Raw genomic sequence first — 20,251 nt, forward strand, 5'->3', positions numbered from 1 at the left:
TCTGATCGTGTCTGTACGTCATTCGGTAAGGAATGAAACATGCTGATTTGGTCAATCTGTCAATAACGATCCAAATTGCATCACAACCTCGGGAGGATCCTGGTAGCTTCGTAACAAAATCCATGGAAATGTGGTCCCATTTCCATTCTGGAATAGATAAGCTATGCAATAGACCTCCTGATTTCTCTCTTTATGCTTTCACCTGTTGGCAATTCAAACATCTGGACACAAAATCTGCGATATCTTATTTCATCTTTTTCCACCAATATTGTTTATTCAGATCATTGTACATCTTTTTGCCACCACACTACAAGAAAAAAGGCGAAAGACAACGATCGGATGTCAGAAATTTATGTCAGAGACAACGGTGGCTAAAAGGGTGCGCTCAAAGACACTGCGTAATAAAACCGTTGTTAAAGGCACTGTGGCTAAAAGGGTGCTCTCAAAGACAACGGTGAAAAACCGTTGTTGTATCATTGAAAAATCGTTGTTAAACAAAAATTTTGCGACGGTTTTTCTAAACAATTTCGTCGCTAATCGTGACAATTTTGGTTTTCCGTCGCTCATTAGCGACGGTTTGTATAGCGACGGTTTTTTTATAATTTCTGTCGCTATTTTTTTTTGTAAAATTAAAAAAAATTTACGGTTATAATTTGATTAACCTAAAAAAATAAACTAACAATCTTACTAAATTAATATATTTATAATATTTAACTTAAAATTTGAGTTTAAGGAAAATCCTAGACAAAACGTGGAATAAAAAAAAATTTAGATGTAAAACTAACTAAGAAAATGAGTTGGGGTGTGAAGAAAATGACTAAGGATGTTGAAATTTATAGACACTTGTGCGACGGTATTTGACTAAACCGTAGCTACTAGCGACGGGTTGTGCTTTAACCGTCGCTAAAGTAAATCGGCGACGATGTGATATAAACTGTCGCTAAATTTAGCGACGAACAGGCGGAAACTATCGATAAAGTTAGCGACGGGAGTTTAAAACCGTTGCTAAATTTAAATTTAGCGACGGTATTTTGTAAAACCGTCGCTAAATATTAACCGATTTTAAAAAAAAAATTAGAAACTACGACAATGTTTTTTCAAAAACTTTTGTCTTTAACCAAATAAAACACTAAGAAACGACAACGTTTTAAAAAACCGTTGTCGTAGTTAAAAAACCATCCGAAAGACAACGGTTTACACAAACCGTTGTCTTTGACCCTTGACAGAATCTTATATAGACAACGGTTTACACAAACCGTTGTCGTAGCCCAAAAAAACCATCCAAAAGACAACGATTTTTAAAAACCGTTGTCGTACTCTAAAAAAAAACCGCTCATAGACAACGTTTGTTAAAACCGTTGTTGTAGCAAAAAAAAAGCTCTTAGACAACAGTTTTTAAAAACCGTTGTTGTAACAAAAAAAAAAACGCTCGCGCGTTTTTAAAAATCAAAGACAACGGTTTTTAAAAACCGTTGTCTATTAGCGGGTTTTTAAAAAGACAACGGTTTTTAAAAATCAAAGACAATGGTTTTTAAAAACCGTTGTCGTAGACACATAAAAGACAACGGTTTTTAAAAAACCGTTGTCTATTAGCGTGGTTTTTTAGGCTACGACAACGGTTTTTGTTAAAATCGTTGTTAAAAGAAAAAAGACAACGGTTTTATCGTATGAGTGTTGTTGATTGAAGCTTTTCTTGAAGTGCCAGGATGAATACTAAAACGACTATAGTGTGCTTCTGTCAAAATATGTTGTCTCAAGTCTGAAACATTTGGTACAACAAGACGATTATTGACATATAACACATTATCACGAACCTGATATTCTGATTGATGCCCTGATCTAACCATCGCAATCGAATTCTGAATATTCTGATCGACTTTCTATATTTCTTTCATTCGTAAAATCAGCTCTGGTTTCAACTTGAATGGTACGAAGTCTCAGAGGTTTACAATCTGTCTCAGATACTAATCCAGAAAGACAGAAATCTTCAATCAAATTCGAGACGCCAATCGTCGATAGGGATAAAGAACATACCTTTCGACTCAGTGCATCAGCTGCTGCATTTGATTTCCCCGGGTAGTATTTGATTTCACAATCAAAATATTTCAACAAATCAAGCCATATACGTTGTCTCATATTCAGTTCTGACTATGAAAAAAGATATTTCAAACTCTTGTAATCAGAATAAATTTCAAATTTCTCACCATATAGATAGTGTCGCCAGATACGATGGCAACCAATTCAAGATCATGAATCGGGTAGCGAGTCTCATGTGGTTTTAATTGTCTCGAGGCATAAGCAATAACATGTCCTCGATGCATCAAAATACAACCTAGTCCCCTGTGAGAAGCATCACAATAAAAAAAATCACCAGTACCTGACGGGATAGTCAACACCGGAGCACTGGTTAATCTCTTTTTCAACTCCAGGAAACTGGATTCACACGCTTTTGACCAAACAAAAGGGGCATTCTTCTGGGTCAGCTGAGTAATCGGCTTAGCAATACTGGAGAAATATTTGATGAATCGACGATAGTAGCCCGCTAAACCCATGAAAATGCGTATCTCTAGCACTGATGTCGGTCTAGGCCAATTGATCACAGCCTCAACTTTGCTAGGATCAACAGAAATATCATCTCCAGATATAATGTGCCCTAGAAATACAACTTGTTTCAGCCAAAACTCACATTTCGATAGCTTTGCATACAATTTTTCAACTCTCAAAGTCTTCAATACAATTCTCAAATGCTCAGCATGATCAATCAGATTCTTCGAATAAATCAAAATATCGTCAATAAAGATAATCACAAAGTCATCAAGTTATTTCTGAAATATACGGTTCATCAAACCCATAAACACAGCTAGAGCATTCGTTAAACCAAGCGGCATGACTATAAATTCATAGTGGCCATACCTAGTTCTGAATGCTGTCTTCGATATATCAGAATCTCTGACTCTCAACTGATGATATCAAGATCTCAGATCGATCTTGGAATAAACAGAAGAACTCTGCAACTGATCAAATAGGTCATCAATACGAGGCAAAGGGTATTTATTATTTATCGTAGCCTTGTTCAATTGCCGATAATCAATACAGAGTCTCATTGAAACGTCTTTCTTTCTGACAAACAGTACTGGAGTACCCCAAGGAGAAAGACTCGGTCTGATGTAAACCTTGGCTAGTAAATCCTCTAGCTGATCTTTCAATTCTTTCAGTTCAACTGGTGCCATTCTGTATGGAGCTTTTGAAATAGGTACTATACCTGGTATCAGTTCAATGCTAAAGTGTATTTCTCGGACTGGAGGCAAACCCGGAATCTCATCTGGAAAGACGTAAGAAAACTCACATACCACTGGCAAATCTGCCAATGAAGGGCTCGACTTCAGTACATCTACTGAATACGCAAGGAATCCCTCTGCTCCCTTCTGTAATAATCGAGTCATAGAAAAAGCGAGTCATAGACAAAGCAGATACTAAAGGAATTCGAGCTCTGGAATCCTTACCGTAAAATTTCCATTCATCAGCCATCTCAGGTCTGAATCTTATAATTTTCTGGAAACAATCTACGGTATCTCTGTACTTGGTTAGCATATCAATACCAATAATGCAGTCAAAATCATACAACCCGAGTACAATACAAGTTAACTCTATCTCATTACCAACATACTGCAGCATGCAATGTCTAACAGAATTTACTGATATAAGACCTCTCCCCAAAGGTGAAGAGACAGATACTGCAGTAGATAAAGACTCAACAGAAAAATCATGTATCAATGCAAATCGCCCAGAGATAAAAGTATGGGATGCACCCATATCTATCAACACATAAGCAGGGTAACCAAAAAGAGAACAGTTACCTGCAACCACATCATCAGTTGCTTTCTAAGCTTGTTCCTCGGTCAATGCAAACACTCGGGCCTGTTGTCTCGGAGGCTGGCTAACAGTCTGGCTTCCTTCTGGCCTTGGCTGTGACTGGTTAGTTGGTGGCTGGAAAGAGTGAATAGAAGATGATCGTCTATCAGCCTGAGCCACTGATTCAGATGATCCTGCTCCCTGGGATCGTTGAGAACCTCGCTGTGGACAGACTTTGGCAAAGTGTCCCGGCTGTCGACATATGTTATAACTACCAAACACTCCTTGGCATTGCTCTGTTAGATGTCTTCCTCCACATGTTCTGCAATAGACCCCTGTATAATTGGAACTCTGGCCAGAACCAGTCTGTCGTGAGCCACTGGAGCTAGATGAACTACTTCCAGACTTCTTTTTACTGTTTCCCTCGGGCTTTCAGAGTATCCTTATTTCCGCTGCTGCTACCGCCACTATCAAATATGGGAGGTGGTTGGTGGAACTTGGCTGAAGGTTGTTGCTGTTTCTGTGTCTGAGCGACATATGAAGTTCCTCGCTGCTTGATCAAGCCCGCTTCATCTCCTTTTGTTTTGTCTAAGGCATCAGAAAATTGTTTGGTCGCCCTATATTTACCAGTGTAAAAATATCAGGATTCAATCCATTGATAAACTGATCAGCCATCGCTTCATCACTATCAGCAACATGAGGAGCAAAACGTAGCAATGTAGAGAATTTGGGCACGTATTCTTCAATATTCAGATGACCCTGTTTCAAGTTTGCAAATTCTGCACCCTTGTCCTTTCGGTACGATACTGGGAAAAATCATTATTAAAATTTGGCTTTAAATATCTTTCAAGTAATCACCGTACCTCGATACTCCAAAACTCTCTTGGTTGTGAGCCATTATTTTTTTGCCACTTCATGTAACTGGTGCCCAATCAGTTTGACTCTACGCTCATCTGTATAGTCAAGGGAATCAAACAACATCTCAATATCATCAAGCCAGCTCTCGCAATCGATAGACGTCTCAGTGCCTTTCAAAGTCGGCGGTCTGAATGACTGAATTCTCTTTAACAGTGTTTCCATGGGTGTCGTTGTAACATCCATCGGATTATTTGAAGTACTACCCTGTTCTGGAATTTTCGAGGAGGCATATCTGATTATCAAAATAGTTAGTAATCAAATCTAGCAAATCTGTCTCAGTTCTCCTCTGATCATCATACTTCTGATCAAGAATCGGTTCTGATTCATTCTCCAATAATACACGTTTGCAATCAATTCAGATAATTAGGTAAACATGTATTTTCTAAAGAAGTAAAACATGCTTTTATACTAGCATAAAATTATGCAAATCAACCTTACAATAAATCACATGCTAGTACCACAGAAGCAATAAAGAAAACTCAATGTACCCCGCTCACTCGCTTCTATTTCAGTCTAAGGAACATACAGCTCTGATACCACCTGTTGTGGGGACCCCGACACTAACTCATTTTCTTCAATCATCATTAGGATTAAATGGATCAATTAAATAAGCTAGGTCAAAATTTTATTTTTTTTAAATCGAGCACCTCATAAACAAGTGTCTAAAATACTACAACAAGTTATGCTCTATTTTATTCAATTTACAAGATCAAGTTCAATATCTACAACATGATCAAAGATACAAAACTTGTTCAAAATAAAGTCATAACAAACTAGTGTTTATCAACCACATTTCAATTGTTGAACAACTAGTTTTTACATCTAAGCCCGGATTACCACTCTAATCTTGTTCTGTCATGTTCTTCTCGACCCAGATCCTGTCACACCTGTTGTCATGCACACATACAAACACAACAAAAGTCGGATAACTCCGGTGAGAAACATATTTCCCAGTATAAACAAGGTATACATGCATTTCATACAAGCATATACAAAAGCATAAAACCTTTGTCAAAGAACATGTATCATAGTCTAAGAAAACATAAGTCGATATAAAGCTTTAAATCAAACTCTTTAACTCTTAATTTTTGACTCGACTCTTATCTAGGGATATCGGTTTGAATAAGAAAGTAACAAGTCTCCCACCTACTCTCCCATTCGAGGTGGTGGTACGTCCTTATTCCCGGACTTCAGCACACTATATCGAGTGTCTACAATAGGAGTCAATCTTTCTCCTAAGCGCATCAATATAAACCAAACGTCCAATGACTTGGCACATCTACCAAAGACTCATCCAAGATGTCTATCTCATAATACATGCTTTTTTATAACTCAATAGACTTAGCATATTAATCTCAAGAATTTCAAACACATCAAAGCGATAACAATTTAGTAAATGGGTTTGGGAACTCAAGTCATATCTTACTCGAGTTATCTATCACGGTTTAACATTGATTTATACATTTCTTTTCTCGGTTTTTGGTTTGACTCAACCAATCTCAATCTTGCTTTGTACGTTATTCTACCGGTTTCGAAGTTGAATTCTTGAGTTCGAAGCCTTCAATACAAAATATCCCTTCGAAGCTCTTGACGAGAGAAGAACGGAACTATGCTCGGATCGAAAATCGGATGGCCAGATCTTGCACAATCAAATTTCTAAGATATGAAGAAGCTTGAGGATTTCTAAGCATGGAGGTCTCGGTTCTTGCTGCTCAATTCTGAAGTGGACGGAGGGTTTGTTTACATGTTAATATGCATGGCAAGACATGTGTCACATTTTTCATACATCACTTCTCGCGCATATGCGCATCCAATGTTCGCGCATATGCGCGAGACTTACTGTCTCAGCGCTTAGAACTTCAGCTGCTCGCGCATATGCGCGCCTCGTCTCGCGCATATGCGCGAGACTTTCTGTCTCGACGTTTGGCTGCTCGCGCATATGCGCTCCTCATCTCTCCACATGTTCGCGAGGTCTTCTGTCCTCCACACATATTCCATGCTTTCCCATGTCTTCCTCGGAGCTTGTCCTTCCATGATCACATCAATTCATCAATTAAATAATCTCGAATTAAAATGATATACTCTCGGGCCTTACAAAATCATTGCGACCGTCCACTAAAGTTCAATATTGATAGGTTGGTTTGACACTTGAAAATAAACGGCGTCATATTATTGGATCCTTATTAAATGTGAGGCGAAACACACGGAGGTTGCATAAGGATGCAATTGGATTCTATCTTTTAGAAATTATAATTGGCTGATATTATTCAGGATTATAATTGGCTAATTGGACTCTACATGCCACTAAGGAAATACGATTTTCATTTTTCATCAGAGGGTGGTAGTTATGTCAAAATAGTGGGAGGAAAATTTATAAAATGAAATCCATATTTTATATCTTAGAATTATTTTAAAATTATCAGTATCCATTATCTGTTTTCTTTTTCAGTATATTTATGATGTTTACTCATAACCCACTTTCAATCATTCTCGATCAAAACAAATTGACTGACCCTAACTATCATGACAGTTTCGAAATTTAAAGATTGTTCTGGACTCCGAAAGGATTGCGTATGTGCTTGATAAGAAGCCACCAAAGGAGACAGCTCTTGATATCATTAGGACTGAGTTAGCTAATCTTGAGAAATGGTGGGACCATGATCTTCAAGCTAAGAGCTACATGTTGGCTTCTATGTCGAATGAACTTCATAGGAGGTTCGAGGAGGCGGTGAATGCTGCTGACATTCTTCTTCATCTGAAAGAATTGTATGTTGTACAAACTCGTTTAGAGAGACATGCTACTGTGAAAGAACTCACGACTACACGCTTGCGAGATGGGACTTCGGTCCATGAGCATGGTGTTAGGATGATTGGGCTCATCGAGAGATTGGTGGGACTCGATGTGGTTATTCCTAATGAGCTTTCGACTGATATTTTAATTGAGATATCTATGATTGTGATTCCAAAATAGATAATACTCGATTAAATTTATTATTAAAACATGGTCAATATTTTATTCATTCATTTTTTTATGTTATTAGATGTTCAATTTCAACCATCTCTCAACTGTCTCAACTAATTTACGTTTATTTAATTGTTCTCCTACACTGCAAAAACAGGTAAAAAAATCTACATTTTTTACTTTTAATAGCTCATTCATGCATTCAAAATTAAAATTATTTTTATTTTTGGGAAAAAAAAATTTCTTTATGTAGTTTTTGGTCTTCCAATCAAATAAAAATAACTAAAACTGCTATTTTATTTTATGTATTTTAATTGAGTTATCTATGATTGTGATTCCAAAATAGATAATACTCGATTAAATTTATTATTATGAGGCCATGATTAAAAAGGAAAATCCTGTTCTTCTAGTGGGTTCTTCGTCTGGTACGAAAAAGGGAGCCCCAAATAAAGGCAAGAAGCGTTCTGCCCCTCTGAAGAAGAACAAGCCCAACAAGAATCCATGCAAGAAACCAACTCCGGGGCCACAAAGCCTAACAAGTCAGAACAAGTCTGTTTCCATTGCAACAAGCCTGGACATTGGAGGCGTAATTGCGAGGAGTATCTTGTCTAGAAGCGTTCTGGCCATGGTATGTTTTATATTAAAGTTAATGTTTCTATTAATTTCTCTTCTTGGGTATTGGATACCTGATGTGGTTATCATCTATGCAATGATTTGCAGGTGTTGGGAAGAAGCAAGAGGCTTAGAGATAGTGAAACCTTTCTAACACTAGGGAATGGAGCAAGAGTTGCTGCTACTGCCATTGGAGACGTTACTTTAATTTTGGACAAAATTTTAAGTTGTTTCTGAGAGACGTTTTATTTGTTCCTGAATTGGTTAAAAACTTTATTTCTATTTCTATGCTTGATAGCGATGGTTATTCTTGAGTTTTTGCTAAAGGTGTTTGCAATTTATACAAGAATGAATGTTTGATTGGAACTGGAGAACTAACAAACGATCTCTATAACTTAAAATTAAAGGATATTCCGTTAAACAATGTCCAAGCATATACGAAAACAACAACAAACAAAAGAAAAATAAAAGATCCAAATCCCGCACAAATATGACACGCTAGACTAGGTCAAATTTTCCAAAGAATGATACACAAGTTAGTGGGAGAGGCATGTTTGACTTGTCAGACATAAATTCTCTACCTACTTGTGAGTCCTGTCTAAAAGGAAAGATGACTAAGACTCCATTCAATGGAAACGTGGAACGTGCACATGGTCTACTGGATTTGATCCACGCGGACGTTTGTGGCCCGCTAAGTGTTAGCACAAAAATTGGGCATTCCTACTTCATTATCTTTACTGATGACCATTCGAGGTATGGGTACGTTTATTTGATGAAACACAAATCTGAAGCATTTGAAAAGTTCAAAGAATTCAGATCTGAAATAGAAAACCAGCTAGAATGAAGTATTAAGGCACTTCGATATGATTGAGGTGGAGAATACTTAAGTGCTGAACTTTTGGGTTATCTAAAAGAGAATGAGATTCTCTCACAGTGGACTCCACCAGCAACACCACAATTGAATGGTGTTTCTGAATGTTGAAATCGAACCTTGATGGACATGGTTCGAACAATGATGGGATTCACTAAATTGCCTACGTCGTTTTGGGGCTTTGCGCTTAAAACTACAGCAATTTTGTTGAATAATGTCAATACTGCAGCAGTGGATATGGATGGGAAAAACTCCCAAATATTCTTACATGTGAATATGGGGATGTCCTGCTTACGTGAAGCAGAAAGTGGGAGAAAAATTGGATAATAGATCCACTTTGTGCTACTTGTAGGATATCCAAAGAATTATATTGGATATTATTTTTATTATCCCAATGAAGCAAAAGTATTTGTTTCAAGAAATGCCACCTTTTGGGAAAAAGTAATTTCTATTAGATAGAAAAGGCAAGATGATAGAACTTGAAAAAATTCAAGATACTCTATCAACTATAGAAGTTGAACCCATTTCCCAACAACCAGTATTTGAAGTACAAGCTCCTAGAATGTCTGATAAGGTTATTAGACCACCTGCAAGATATACGCTTCTTCATGAACAAAGCCGTGATGAGCATTGTGTTGGATGTGATCCAATGAATTTCAAAGAAGCAATATCTGATACTGATTCAATCAAATGGCTTGAAGCCATGCAGTCTGAAATGTACTCTATGTATTCAAACCAAGTATGGACATTGGTGGATCCACATGAGGGAATCGTCCCATAGGATGCAAATGGATCTACAAGAGAAAGCCTAGGGTGGATGGGAAGGTAGTGACCTTCAAAGCAAGACTGGTTGCAAAAGGTAATACTCAAAGGCAAGGATTGACTATGAGATATGGCAAATGGATGTAAAGACTGCATTCCTCAATGGAGACATCAAAGAAGAAATTTATATGTTTCAAACTGAGAGATACAAGTGAAAAGGGATCTGTTAAGGTGCCCGCTTGCGCAACGGAAGTTTCAAAATTATTTTCTAGCAAGAAAACTGAGCATCCAAAACTATAGTGTGTAGCAAATACAATAAAACACAAAATGACATTCATAGGATGTTTTAGAAAATTACCTATCAATCTTAAAAGATTGATGTGGCTCCAACTTTGTTGTCAAACAACTAAGCTCTTCAATGGAAAGACAAATCTTCAAGCTTCCAAGAGCACACCTGTAACGCCCTCGACTGATTTAATAAAATAACACAGCGGAATATTAAAAATTTACTTGGAGGGAAGAAGGATTTAAAATTTTCTTGACATAAAATATTACAATCAAAAGTATATACATGATCAATCAAGTGTTGCATCAAAATACGAAATATCATTTTTTATCATGTAAAAAGCTAACAAAATATCTTTCTTCCTTCCACCTCTTGTATGCATATGACCCCAACTCCAATCAACGTCCTGGCTCGTCTCTCTTATTTGCATCACATGAAATAACTGGAATGAGTATAAAACTCAGCAAGTGAAACTCTTACATAACAATCTGTACATATCATACTCTGTAAAACATGACTTTGAAATCATTAAATACCATCTAACTCTTAAACATGAATAACATAGTAGAACATGAACATAACGATGGTATTTCTCTTTTCTCTAGTGGATTGATATTTCAATAGTATATCTGTCTCTGTACCTATATCCCATCGATTTAAATCGATTACTCTGTTGGGATATAAGTCTATGGTCGTTGATCAACTAATTGCATGTAATCTCTGACTATCTCTTTATCAGTCCAATAAATCATTTGAACTCTCTCTTTGGCATTAAATCAATCACTTTGAATACTCTATTCTCTTGCATTCCCTTTTACACAATTGAGACATATAAAAGCCTCTAATATACAACAAAGTGTATTTATACATAAAATGAATCAAATGGAAGGGAATAGCATATTAAAACCATTCAAATACAATACATATAATTCATGTGAGCACAAGAAATGAATTCCACTTACTACCAATAGAAAGCTTGATTCTAATCTCTTGGTACAAATCCTACAACAATAAACCATGAATTGAATCATCAACAACTTAATAATCACAAACACATACCATAAAACCAACACAATCAAACATTCCATGATTTTCCCCCAACACCATAAACCAAGAAATAACTAAAGCCACAAGATTACCTTAGCTCCTTGAACCCAAAATGATCTTGCTCTCACTTCAATATCCCAACTAGATGCTTGAATCAAAGAAATCAAAGAAGGAAATAAGAACCCTAGCTCTCCCTTGAGCTGAAAAATCGAGAAGTGCAAGGAAAGAATGAGGGAAATGACGGAAACTCTTTATTATATCACTTAAATCTCGAAAACACGACTTCACTGTTCATCGACCGCGGGTGCGCTAATCTTCTTACCGCGGGTGCGCTAGGCATGCTGAACAACTTCCGAAAATCCAAAGGCGACGACCGCGGGTGCGCTGCCCTTCCTACCGCGGGTGCGCTGAAGGTTATGCCCAAACACCGCGGGTGCACTGCATAATGGACCGCGGGTGCACTCTCCTCTGTAGCCAACAATATACTCTTTGCAACTAAAATCGAATTGCAACGTCGCTTCTTCTCATAATTTAACAACACTCTCAACATGAAAGTTGCACCACTATGTCTTATCTAACCACTACAATTGGCCTCATACCAATTGGCTCAACATACAAATTATCATGAATTAAATCGTAACGACGCTGCACTATGACTACACACCATCTATATTCCACAATACTAGAAATCGTAAATCCAAATTCTTAACATCTAAACTATACTTAAACTTAACCAAATAGTCTATAAACATAAGAAATCTTAAACCTTACCGTTCATCAAGCTTGGATATTACAATCTCCCCTCCTTAAAGGAATTTCGTCTCCGAAATTGATGTCACTACGCAAACAACTCAGGATACTTTACTTTCATCTCATCCTCTGGTTCCCACGTGGCTTCTTCAATCAATTGATTCTCAATACTTTAACTTTGCGATCCAGAATCTGGACTGGATCTCTTGGTACGTCAAATTCGGCATCAAATCCAATGGCTCGTGACGAAGAACATGGGAAGGATTCGCAATATACTTCCTGAGCATGGAGACATGAAAAACATTATGAACTCTATCAAGATCTGGTGGTAAGGCTAACATGTAAGCTCGATCACCGCCTTTATCCAAAATCTCAAATGGGCCAATGAACCTTGGACTCAACTTTCCCTTTTTGCCAAACCGCATTACACCTTTAAGAGGTGCAATCTTCAAGAACACGTGATCGCCAAGCTTAAACTGCAACGACCTTCGCCGTACATCAGCATAAATCTTCTGTCTTGACTGTGCTGTCTTCATCCTTTCTTGAATAACAGCAACAACATCAGCTGTCTGTTGGACCAACTCTGGACCCAACATCTTTCTCTCACCAATCTCATCCCAATATAAGGGGGATCTACATTTTCTGCCATAAAGTGCTTCATACGGTGCCATGCCAATCGTTGCTTGGTAACTGTTATTGTACGTGAACTCAATCAGAGGCAATTTGGAATCCCAACTACCAGGATAGTCGATAGTACAAGCTATGAGCATATCCTCTAAAATCTGAATAACTCTCTCTGATTGACCGTCGCTCTGGGATGATATGCTGTACTGAATGCTAACCGTGTACCCAAGGCTCTGTATAAACTCTTCCAAAACTCTGAAGTAAATCTAGGGTCACGATCAGACACGATCGACACTGAAGTCTGACAATCTCTGCTATGTACTCTTCGACATACTGGTTCATGGAATACGTTGTCTTGACTTGGAGAAAATGCGCTGACTTGGTCAATCGATCAACGATAACCCAAATAGAGTTATAACATTTCTGCACTCTAGGAAGACTAATCACGAAGTCCATTGTAATGTGCTCCCATTTGCATTGAGGAATCGGCAATGAATACAATGTCCCAGCAGGTTTCTGGTGTTTGATTTTCACCTGCTCACAAGTTAAACACTGAGAAATAAAAATGGCAATATCCTTCTTCATACCTGGCCACCAATAAAGTCTACGAAGGTCCTGATACATCTTGGTACTACCTGGATGTATCGAATAGCGCGGTATGTGCCTCTGTCAAGACGTCTCGCCAAATATCATCACCAATAGGAATACATATACGGCCTCTGAATGTCATCAAACCATCTTTATTCATCCCAAACTCTGGATTACCTCTCTCTTCTACTCTGGCTCTCATCTCTGTCAACTGTACATCATTGGCCTGCTCTCTACGGATTCTGTCAGTCAATGTATCCCGAATGATCAACGCTGAAAAACGAGCAATAGTTCCCGGTACTACCAAAGTTATCTCTTCTCGTTGCAAGTCTAACAACAACGGTCTCTGGATCATAGAACTCAAATAGGAACTCGACTTACGGCTCAATGCATCCGCTACAACATTCGCCTTCCCAGGGTGGTAAATAATCGTCACATCATAGTCTTTGACAAGCTCTAACCACCGGCTCTGCCGCATATTAAGTTCTTTCTGGAAAAACAAGTACTTTAAACTCTTGTGGTCCGTGAAAATTTCACACTTTTCGCCATATAAATAGTGTCTCCAGATTTTCAGGGCGAATACCACAGCTGCTAATTCCAGATCATGCGTAGGATAATTTTCTCGTAATCTTTCAAATGACGAGAAGCATAAGCTATAACCTTTCCACGTTGCATCAGTACTGCACCGAGGCCCTTCTTCGATGCATCGGTATAAACAACAAAGTTTTCTGTACCACTAGGCAGTGCAAGTACCGGAGCTGTCGTCAACCTATCTTTCAACTTTTGGAATCAATTTTGGCATTCATTGGACCACTCAAACTTCACAGTCTTCCTAATCAGATTGGTTAATGGCAGGGCAATTTTGGAAATGTCTGAAATAAAACGACGATAATAACCCGCCAAACCAATAAAACTGCGTACCTCTTATACAGTGATAGGGATAGGCCACTTCTGTATCGCCTCTATTTTTGCTGGATCAACAGCTAAACCATCGTTCGAGACAACATGGCCTAAGAAAGAAATCTGCTCCAACCAGAACTCACATTTTTTCAACTTAGCATACAGCCTTTTCTCTCTCAACAACTGAAAAACGACTCTGAGGTGCTCTGCGTAAAGCTCTCTGGTCTTGGAATAAATCAATATATCATCGATGAAAACAATGACACAGCTATCCAAATATGGCTTAAACACCCGGTTCATAAGATCCATGTAGACTGAAGGAGCATTAGTCAGACCGAACGACATAACAAGAAATTCGTAATGACCATACCTGGTCCGAAACGCCGTCTTAGGGATATCAGACTCCCTAACTTTCAAATGGTAATAGCCAGATCGCAGATCAATCTTCGAAAACACTGTAGCCCCATGCAGCTGATCAAAAAGATTGTCTATTCGTGGCAACAGATATTTATTCTTAATCGTCACTTTGTTGATTTCCCTATAATCAATGCACAGCCGCAAAGACCCATGTTTCTTCTTGACGAAAAGAACCGGAGCTCCCCAAGGCGAAGAACTCGGCCGTATAAAACATTTATCCAATAGATCCTGCAACTGCGTCTTCAATTCTTTCATCTCTGTCGGGGCCATTCTGTACGGAGCCTTAGAAATAGGAATCGTCCCCGGAACTAGATCAATCACAAACTCTACATCTTTGTCCGGCGGTAAACCCGGCACATCATCCTCAAATTCATCAGGTAACTCTCTCACAACATTAATATCATCCATATTCAACTTTACAATTCTATCCATATCCACAATCGAAGCCAAAAAACCATCACAATCTCTACATAACAACTTCTTAGCCTCAAGACATGAAATAAAAGGAAGGATCAACGAAGTACCTGCACTGGCGAGCATACCTTCCTTATTTCCATCATCTGAAAATTTCACAGTCTTGGCAACGCAATCAATCACTGCACGGTAAGTTGATAACCAATCCATGCCAAGTATAATATCAAACGCAACCATCGGAATAACAATCAAATCGACATAAACCACTCGCTCATCAATTTGAACAGAACACGCATACATAATATACGTCGGGCATAACACATCCCCAGAAGGAAATACAACATTAAACTTCCTTCGTCATGGTGAAGATGCGACCATGCACCTTCTCTTTACTCGAGCCTCTCGGACAGTCCTTGGCGATATGGCCTGCAGTACCACATCGGTAGCATGTACGAGTACCAAACCTGCACTCACCCCTATGATGCCTATTGCACTTGGGACACAACGGCTTCTCCGAATCAAATGGGACTGTCGGTGCTTTAGAACTCGGCTCTATCTTGCCTTTCCCCTTTAAACTGCCTTTCCCTCTTTGGCTTGAACCTTGACCTCTTTGAGCAATAGCCTGCTGCCTCGCCTTTCTCTCTCTAGCGATATCTTTCTCATCTTGCTCGGCTAGCAATGCTTTAGCCACACTCTCTTTAAATGTCACCGCCTTTGACATATTGATGTCCCTCCTGATCTCTGCTCGAAGTCCTCTAATGAAATGAGCACCCTTGTCTTTGTCATTCGAGGCAATATATGGGGCAAACAGACAGCCCTCCTCAAACTTCAAAATGTACTCGTCAACATTCATACCTCCCTGTCGAAGCTCTAAAAACTCAGTCACCTTCCGAGCTCGAAGTGCATCCGTGAAATACTTGTCATAGAAAAGATCCGTGAAAAATTGCCACTTCAATGCCGGAACATCAACACTTACCTTGGTAGCATTCCACCAAATACGTGCAGTTTTGACTAGCATGAATACTGCACAATCAACTCTGTCCTTGTCTTCATACCTGAGATGATCAAATATCGCCTCAAGTGCTTTAATCCACTCTACAGCCACCAATGGATCAGTGCTTCCTGCAAACTCAGGCGGATCCATCCTCTTAAAAGCAGTAAAGATCCCATCAGTTCCAACTGCTTGAACCACTTGGCCTCTCTCTTGGCCTCTACCTTGACCTGAACCTTGCAAACTGAGCAACTGCTGAATCTGTTCACTGTGAACCTTAGCTTGCTATTTCAGTAATTTGCCGAACTCGTCGACAACTCTCGATGAGGAACTATCCTCACCCTCTGAAGATTTTCTCTTAGGAGTCATTAAAATCTTACAATGTGCTCACATAATACATATCAATTGATAACAATAAATAGATGTAGAAGAAGACATACACGGACTGTTGAAAGTAGACGAAGTCATATGCATTGGTCCGAAGAACGTTGCTCTGATACCCCTAAATGTAACGCCCTCGACTGATTTAATAAAATAACACAGCGGAATATTAAAAATTTACTTGGAGGGAAGAAGGATTTAAAATTTTCTTGACATAAAATATTTACAATCAAAAGTATATACATGATCAATCAAGTGTTGTATCAAAATACAAAATATCATTTTTGATCATGTCAAAAGCTAACAAAATATCTATCTTCCTTCCACCTCTTGTATGCATATGACCCCGGCTCCAATCAACGTCCTGGCTCGTCTCCCTTATCTGCATCACATGAAATAACTGGAATGAGTATAAAACTCAGCAAGTGAAACTCTTACATAACAATCTGTACATATCATACTCTGTAAAACATGACTTTGAAATCATTAAATACCATCTAACTCTTAAACATGAATAACATAGTAGAACATGAACATAACGATGGTATTTCTCTTTTCTCTGGTGGATTGATATTTCAATAGTATATCTGTCTCTGTACCTATATCCCATCGATTTAAATCGATTACTCTGTCGGGATATAAGTCTATGGTCGTTGATCAACTAATTGCATGCAATCTCTGACTATCTCTTTATCAGTCCAATAAATCATTTGAACTCTCTCTTTGGCATTAAATCAATCACTTTGAATACTCTATTCTCTTGCATTCCCTTTTACACAATTGAGACATATAAAAGCCTCTAATATACAACAAAGTGTATCTATACATAACATGAATCAAATGGAAGGGAATATCATATTAAAACCATTGAAATACAATACATATAATTCATGTGAGCACAAGAAATGAATTCCACTTACTACCAATGGAAAGTTTGATTCTAATCTCTTGGTACAAATTCTACAACAATAAATCATGAATTGAATCATCAACAACTTAATAATCACAAACACATACCATAAAACCCATAAAACCAACAAAATCAAACATTCCACGATTTCCCCCCAACACCATAAACCAAGAATTAACTAAAGCCACAAGATTACCTTAGCTCCTTGAACCCAAAATGATCTTGCTCTCACTTCAATATCCCAACTAGATGCTTGAATCAAAGAAATCAAAGAAGGAAATAAGAACCCTAGCTCTCCCTTGAGCTGAAAAACCGAGAAGTGCAAGGAAAGAATGAGGGAAATGAGGGAAACTCTTTATTATATCACTTAAATCTCGAAAACACGACTTCACTGTTCATCGACCGCGGGTGCGCTACTCTTCTTACCGCGGGTGCGCTAGGCATGCTGAACAACTTCCAAAAATCCAAAGGCGACGACCGCGGGTGCGCTGCCCTTCCTACCACGGGTGCACTGAAGGTTCTGCCCAAACACCGCGGGTGCACTCTCCTCTGTAGCCAACAATATAATCTTTGCAACTAAAATCGAATCCCAACGTCGCTTCTTCTCATAATTTAACAACACTCTCAACATGAAAGTTGCACCACTATGTCTTATCTAACCACTACAATTGGCCTCATACCAATTGGCTCAAAATACAAATTATCATGAACTAAATCGTAACGACGCTACACTATGACTACACACCATCTATATTCCACAATACTAGAAATCATAAATCCAAATTCTTAACATCTAAACTATACTTAAACTTAACCAAATAGTCCATAAACATAAGAAATCTTAAACCGTACCGTTCACCAAGCTTGGATATTACAACACCTTCCTCAAAAATTAAGCTCACTACCAACAAGGAAGATCCCCTAAAATTTTGCACTAGAAAAATTGGAGGATTTTTCTTTTGACAAGAGAGTGCAATCTTCAACAATTGAAGAAGCAAAAATGAAGGAGACAATGCTTGTAAATTTCGGCCATTGCCTTTTTAGGAGAGAGGGAGGAGTGTTTTTCTTGGTGTATTAAAAAGTAAAAGTGAGCATGTGCATGTCATGCCTTGGATGTTGAGAAAGTAGCCTCCAACCATTCACCTCTCATGCATACAATTCTATTTTGGCTTGTAACAATTACAAGGTCCATGGAATTTTATTTAAATGTCTCAAACATATTTGACACTAATAAACCTTACTTGATTTTATTCTAGTCCACTAGTTTAATAATTATCTCTAATTGGGCTCTACAAGGCCCAATGTTACTTAATTAATTCAACATTTTAATTAATTAAATTATTTGGATTCTACTAGGTCCACTAGTGTTTAATTTATTCAACACTTGAATAAATTTAATTTAGTCCACAACAATGTTTATGAAAATCACAATTTTCAAATACATTATTCACTTGGCAAACTTTTAATTTAGAAACACTTCCACAAGTTAAAAGTTACATTCCCCTTATAAAAATCATACTTCTAGTTTTTCCTTGTGCTTATAAACTCCTTTATAAGCCGTTCAACACATTGAACTAATTTCCTTCTCAACGGGATCTAGAATGTTAGCATTCGTGTGGTCCTCAATCGTTCATTGATACAACTAGTCGTGGGTTCACATCTTAGTGTGATTCGTGTCTAAACATGCCCTTATATGAGCATACCCCAATTGCTCCATTCCTAATTATCAACTCCTTGATAATAAGAACGTCAAAACTCAAGTCTGATAGTACCCAACCAATCATGTTAAACGCTTAGCAGCATCGCTTACATGATTCCCTAGGTATCAAATGATAGTGACTGCAAGAAACATTCAATTATGGTTAGCGTACAGTACGGTCCCTTCATCTCGTATATCCCGACCAATTCGACAACTATTGGTATATCGAGAGAAGTCAAAGTATCGATACTATGTGTCATGTCATAGTTGCATCGATGGTGTAATCTAAGAAACCCCTTTCTTAATTACCACCATTATCTGATCAAAGATTTCAAACTACATACACATAGGATATCTATACCCGAAGGTAAGCGGTGAATTCTCGACTACACTGCATCGACTCCTATATGTTTTGACAAAACACCCAACCTTGCCACCTGATGACCCCATATTAGTCGGTAAAAAAGTCAAAGTATAATGCTAGCATATAGAGTCTCAATGTTGTCTCGGGTCATAACGACTAATGGTGTACCACCATAAATTAGGACATTTCCACTCGATAAGTTAGAACGACTTGGAAAGTTCTTTATGGAGGGTTGTTCAGTGCACTCTACAAGGAGAACCTATCTGCATGTTTGGACATCACAATGTCCCCTACCAATTAAACATGGTACTCACATCGCAGATGCTAGTCTCCAAATCGAGCGGCCTATATCCTTCTTAGCGGCGGCTGAATCGACTAGGAATTGTTTATAATATATAGTATTGCAAATATGAGTTTCATGATACTCATCATATGAGCATCTCATATTCTTTCTTCTATTTGTATATTCAAAGACTTTATCTATGCAACTAGCATGGGTATACAGATATAAATGTGCCAAAAAAATAATTTCAAATATTATTAAAATAAAGATTGTTTATACATAGAGTTTCAACATGAACCATCGGCCAACACTTGGCTCGACGGGCACCTACTCTAACAATATCCCACTTGCACTAGATCCAACTACCCATATGCTTCAAACCCATCGATTCGCGATACTTCTCGAATAATGGTCTAGGTAAAGGCTTAGTTAGCGGATCAGCAACATTATTTGTGGAGCCAACTTTGTCAAACGACACTTTTCCTCTTTCCATAATCTCTCGGAGGATGTGGTACTTTCTTAATACGTGTTTGGATTTCTGATGAGACCTTGGCTCCTTTGCTTGAGTTATAGCTCCCGTGTTGTCACAAAACACCGGGACAGGAGCAACTCCATTAGGA

The 20,251-nt window shown here is 38.2% G+C and overlaps 1 protein-coding gene across 1 annotated transcript; it reads left to right on the forward strand.

Moving 5' to 3' along the window:
• The first annotated feature begins 6,459 nt into the window (after window positions 1–6,459).
• LOC142550645 (uncharacterized) lies at window positions 6,460–7,741 on the forward strand. Its single transcript, XM_075659724.1, has 2 exons — window positions 6,460–6,465; window positions 7,301–7,741. Exons 1-2 carry the CDS (start codon window positions 6,460–6,462, stop codon window positions 7,739–7,741), a joined length of 447 nt encoding a protein of 148 aa, XP_075515839.1.
• The last annotated feature ends 12,510 nt before the right edge of the window (window positions 7,742–20,251 follow it).

The sequence above is a fragment of the Primulina tabacum genome, chromosome 7, assembly GCF_025594145.1.
Source record: "Primulina tabacum isolate GXHZ01 chromosome 7, ASM2559414v2, whole genome shotgun sequence".
Classification (NCBI taxonomy): domain Eukaryota; kingdom Viridiplantae; phylum Streptophyta; class Magnoliopsida; order Lamiales; family Gesneriaceae; genus Primulina; species Primulina tabacum.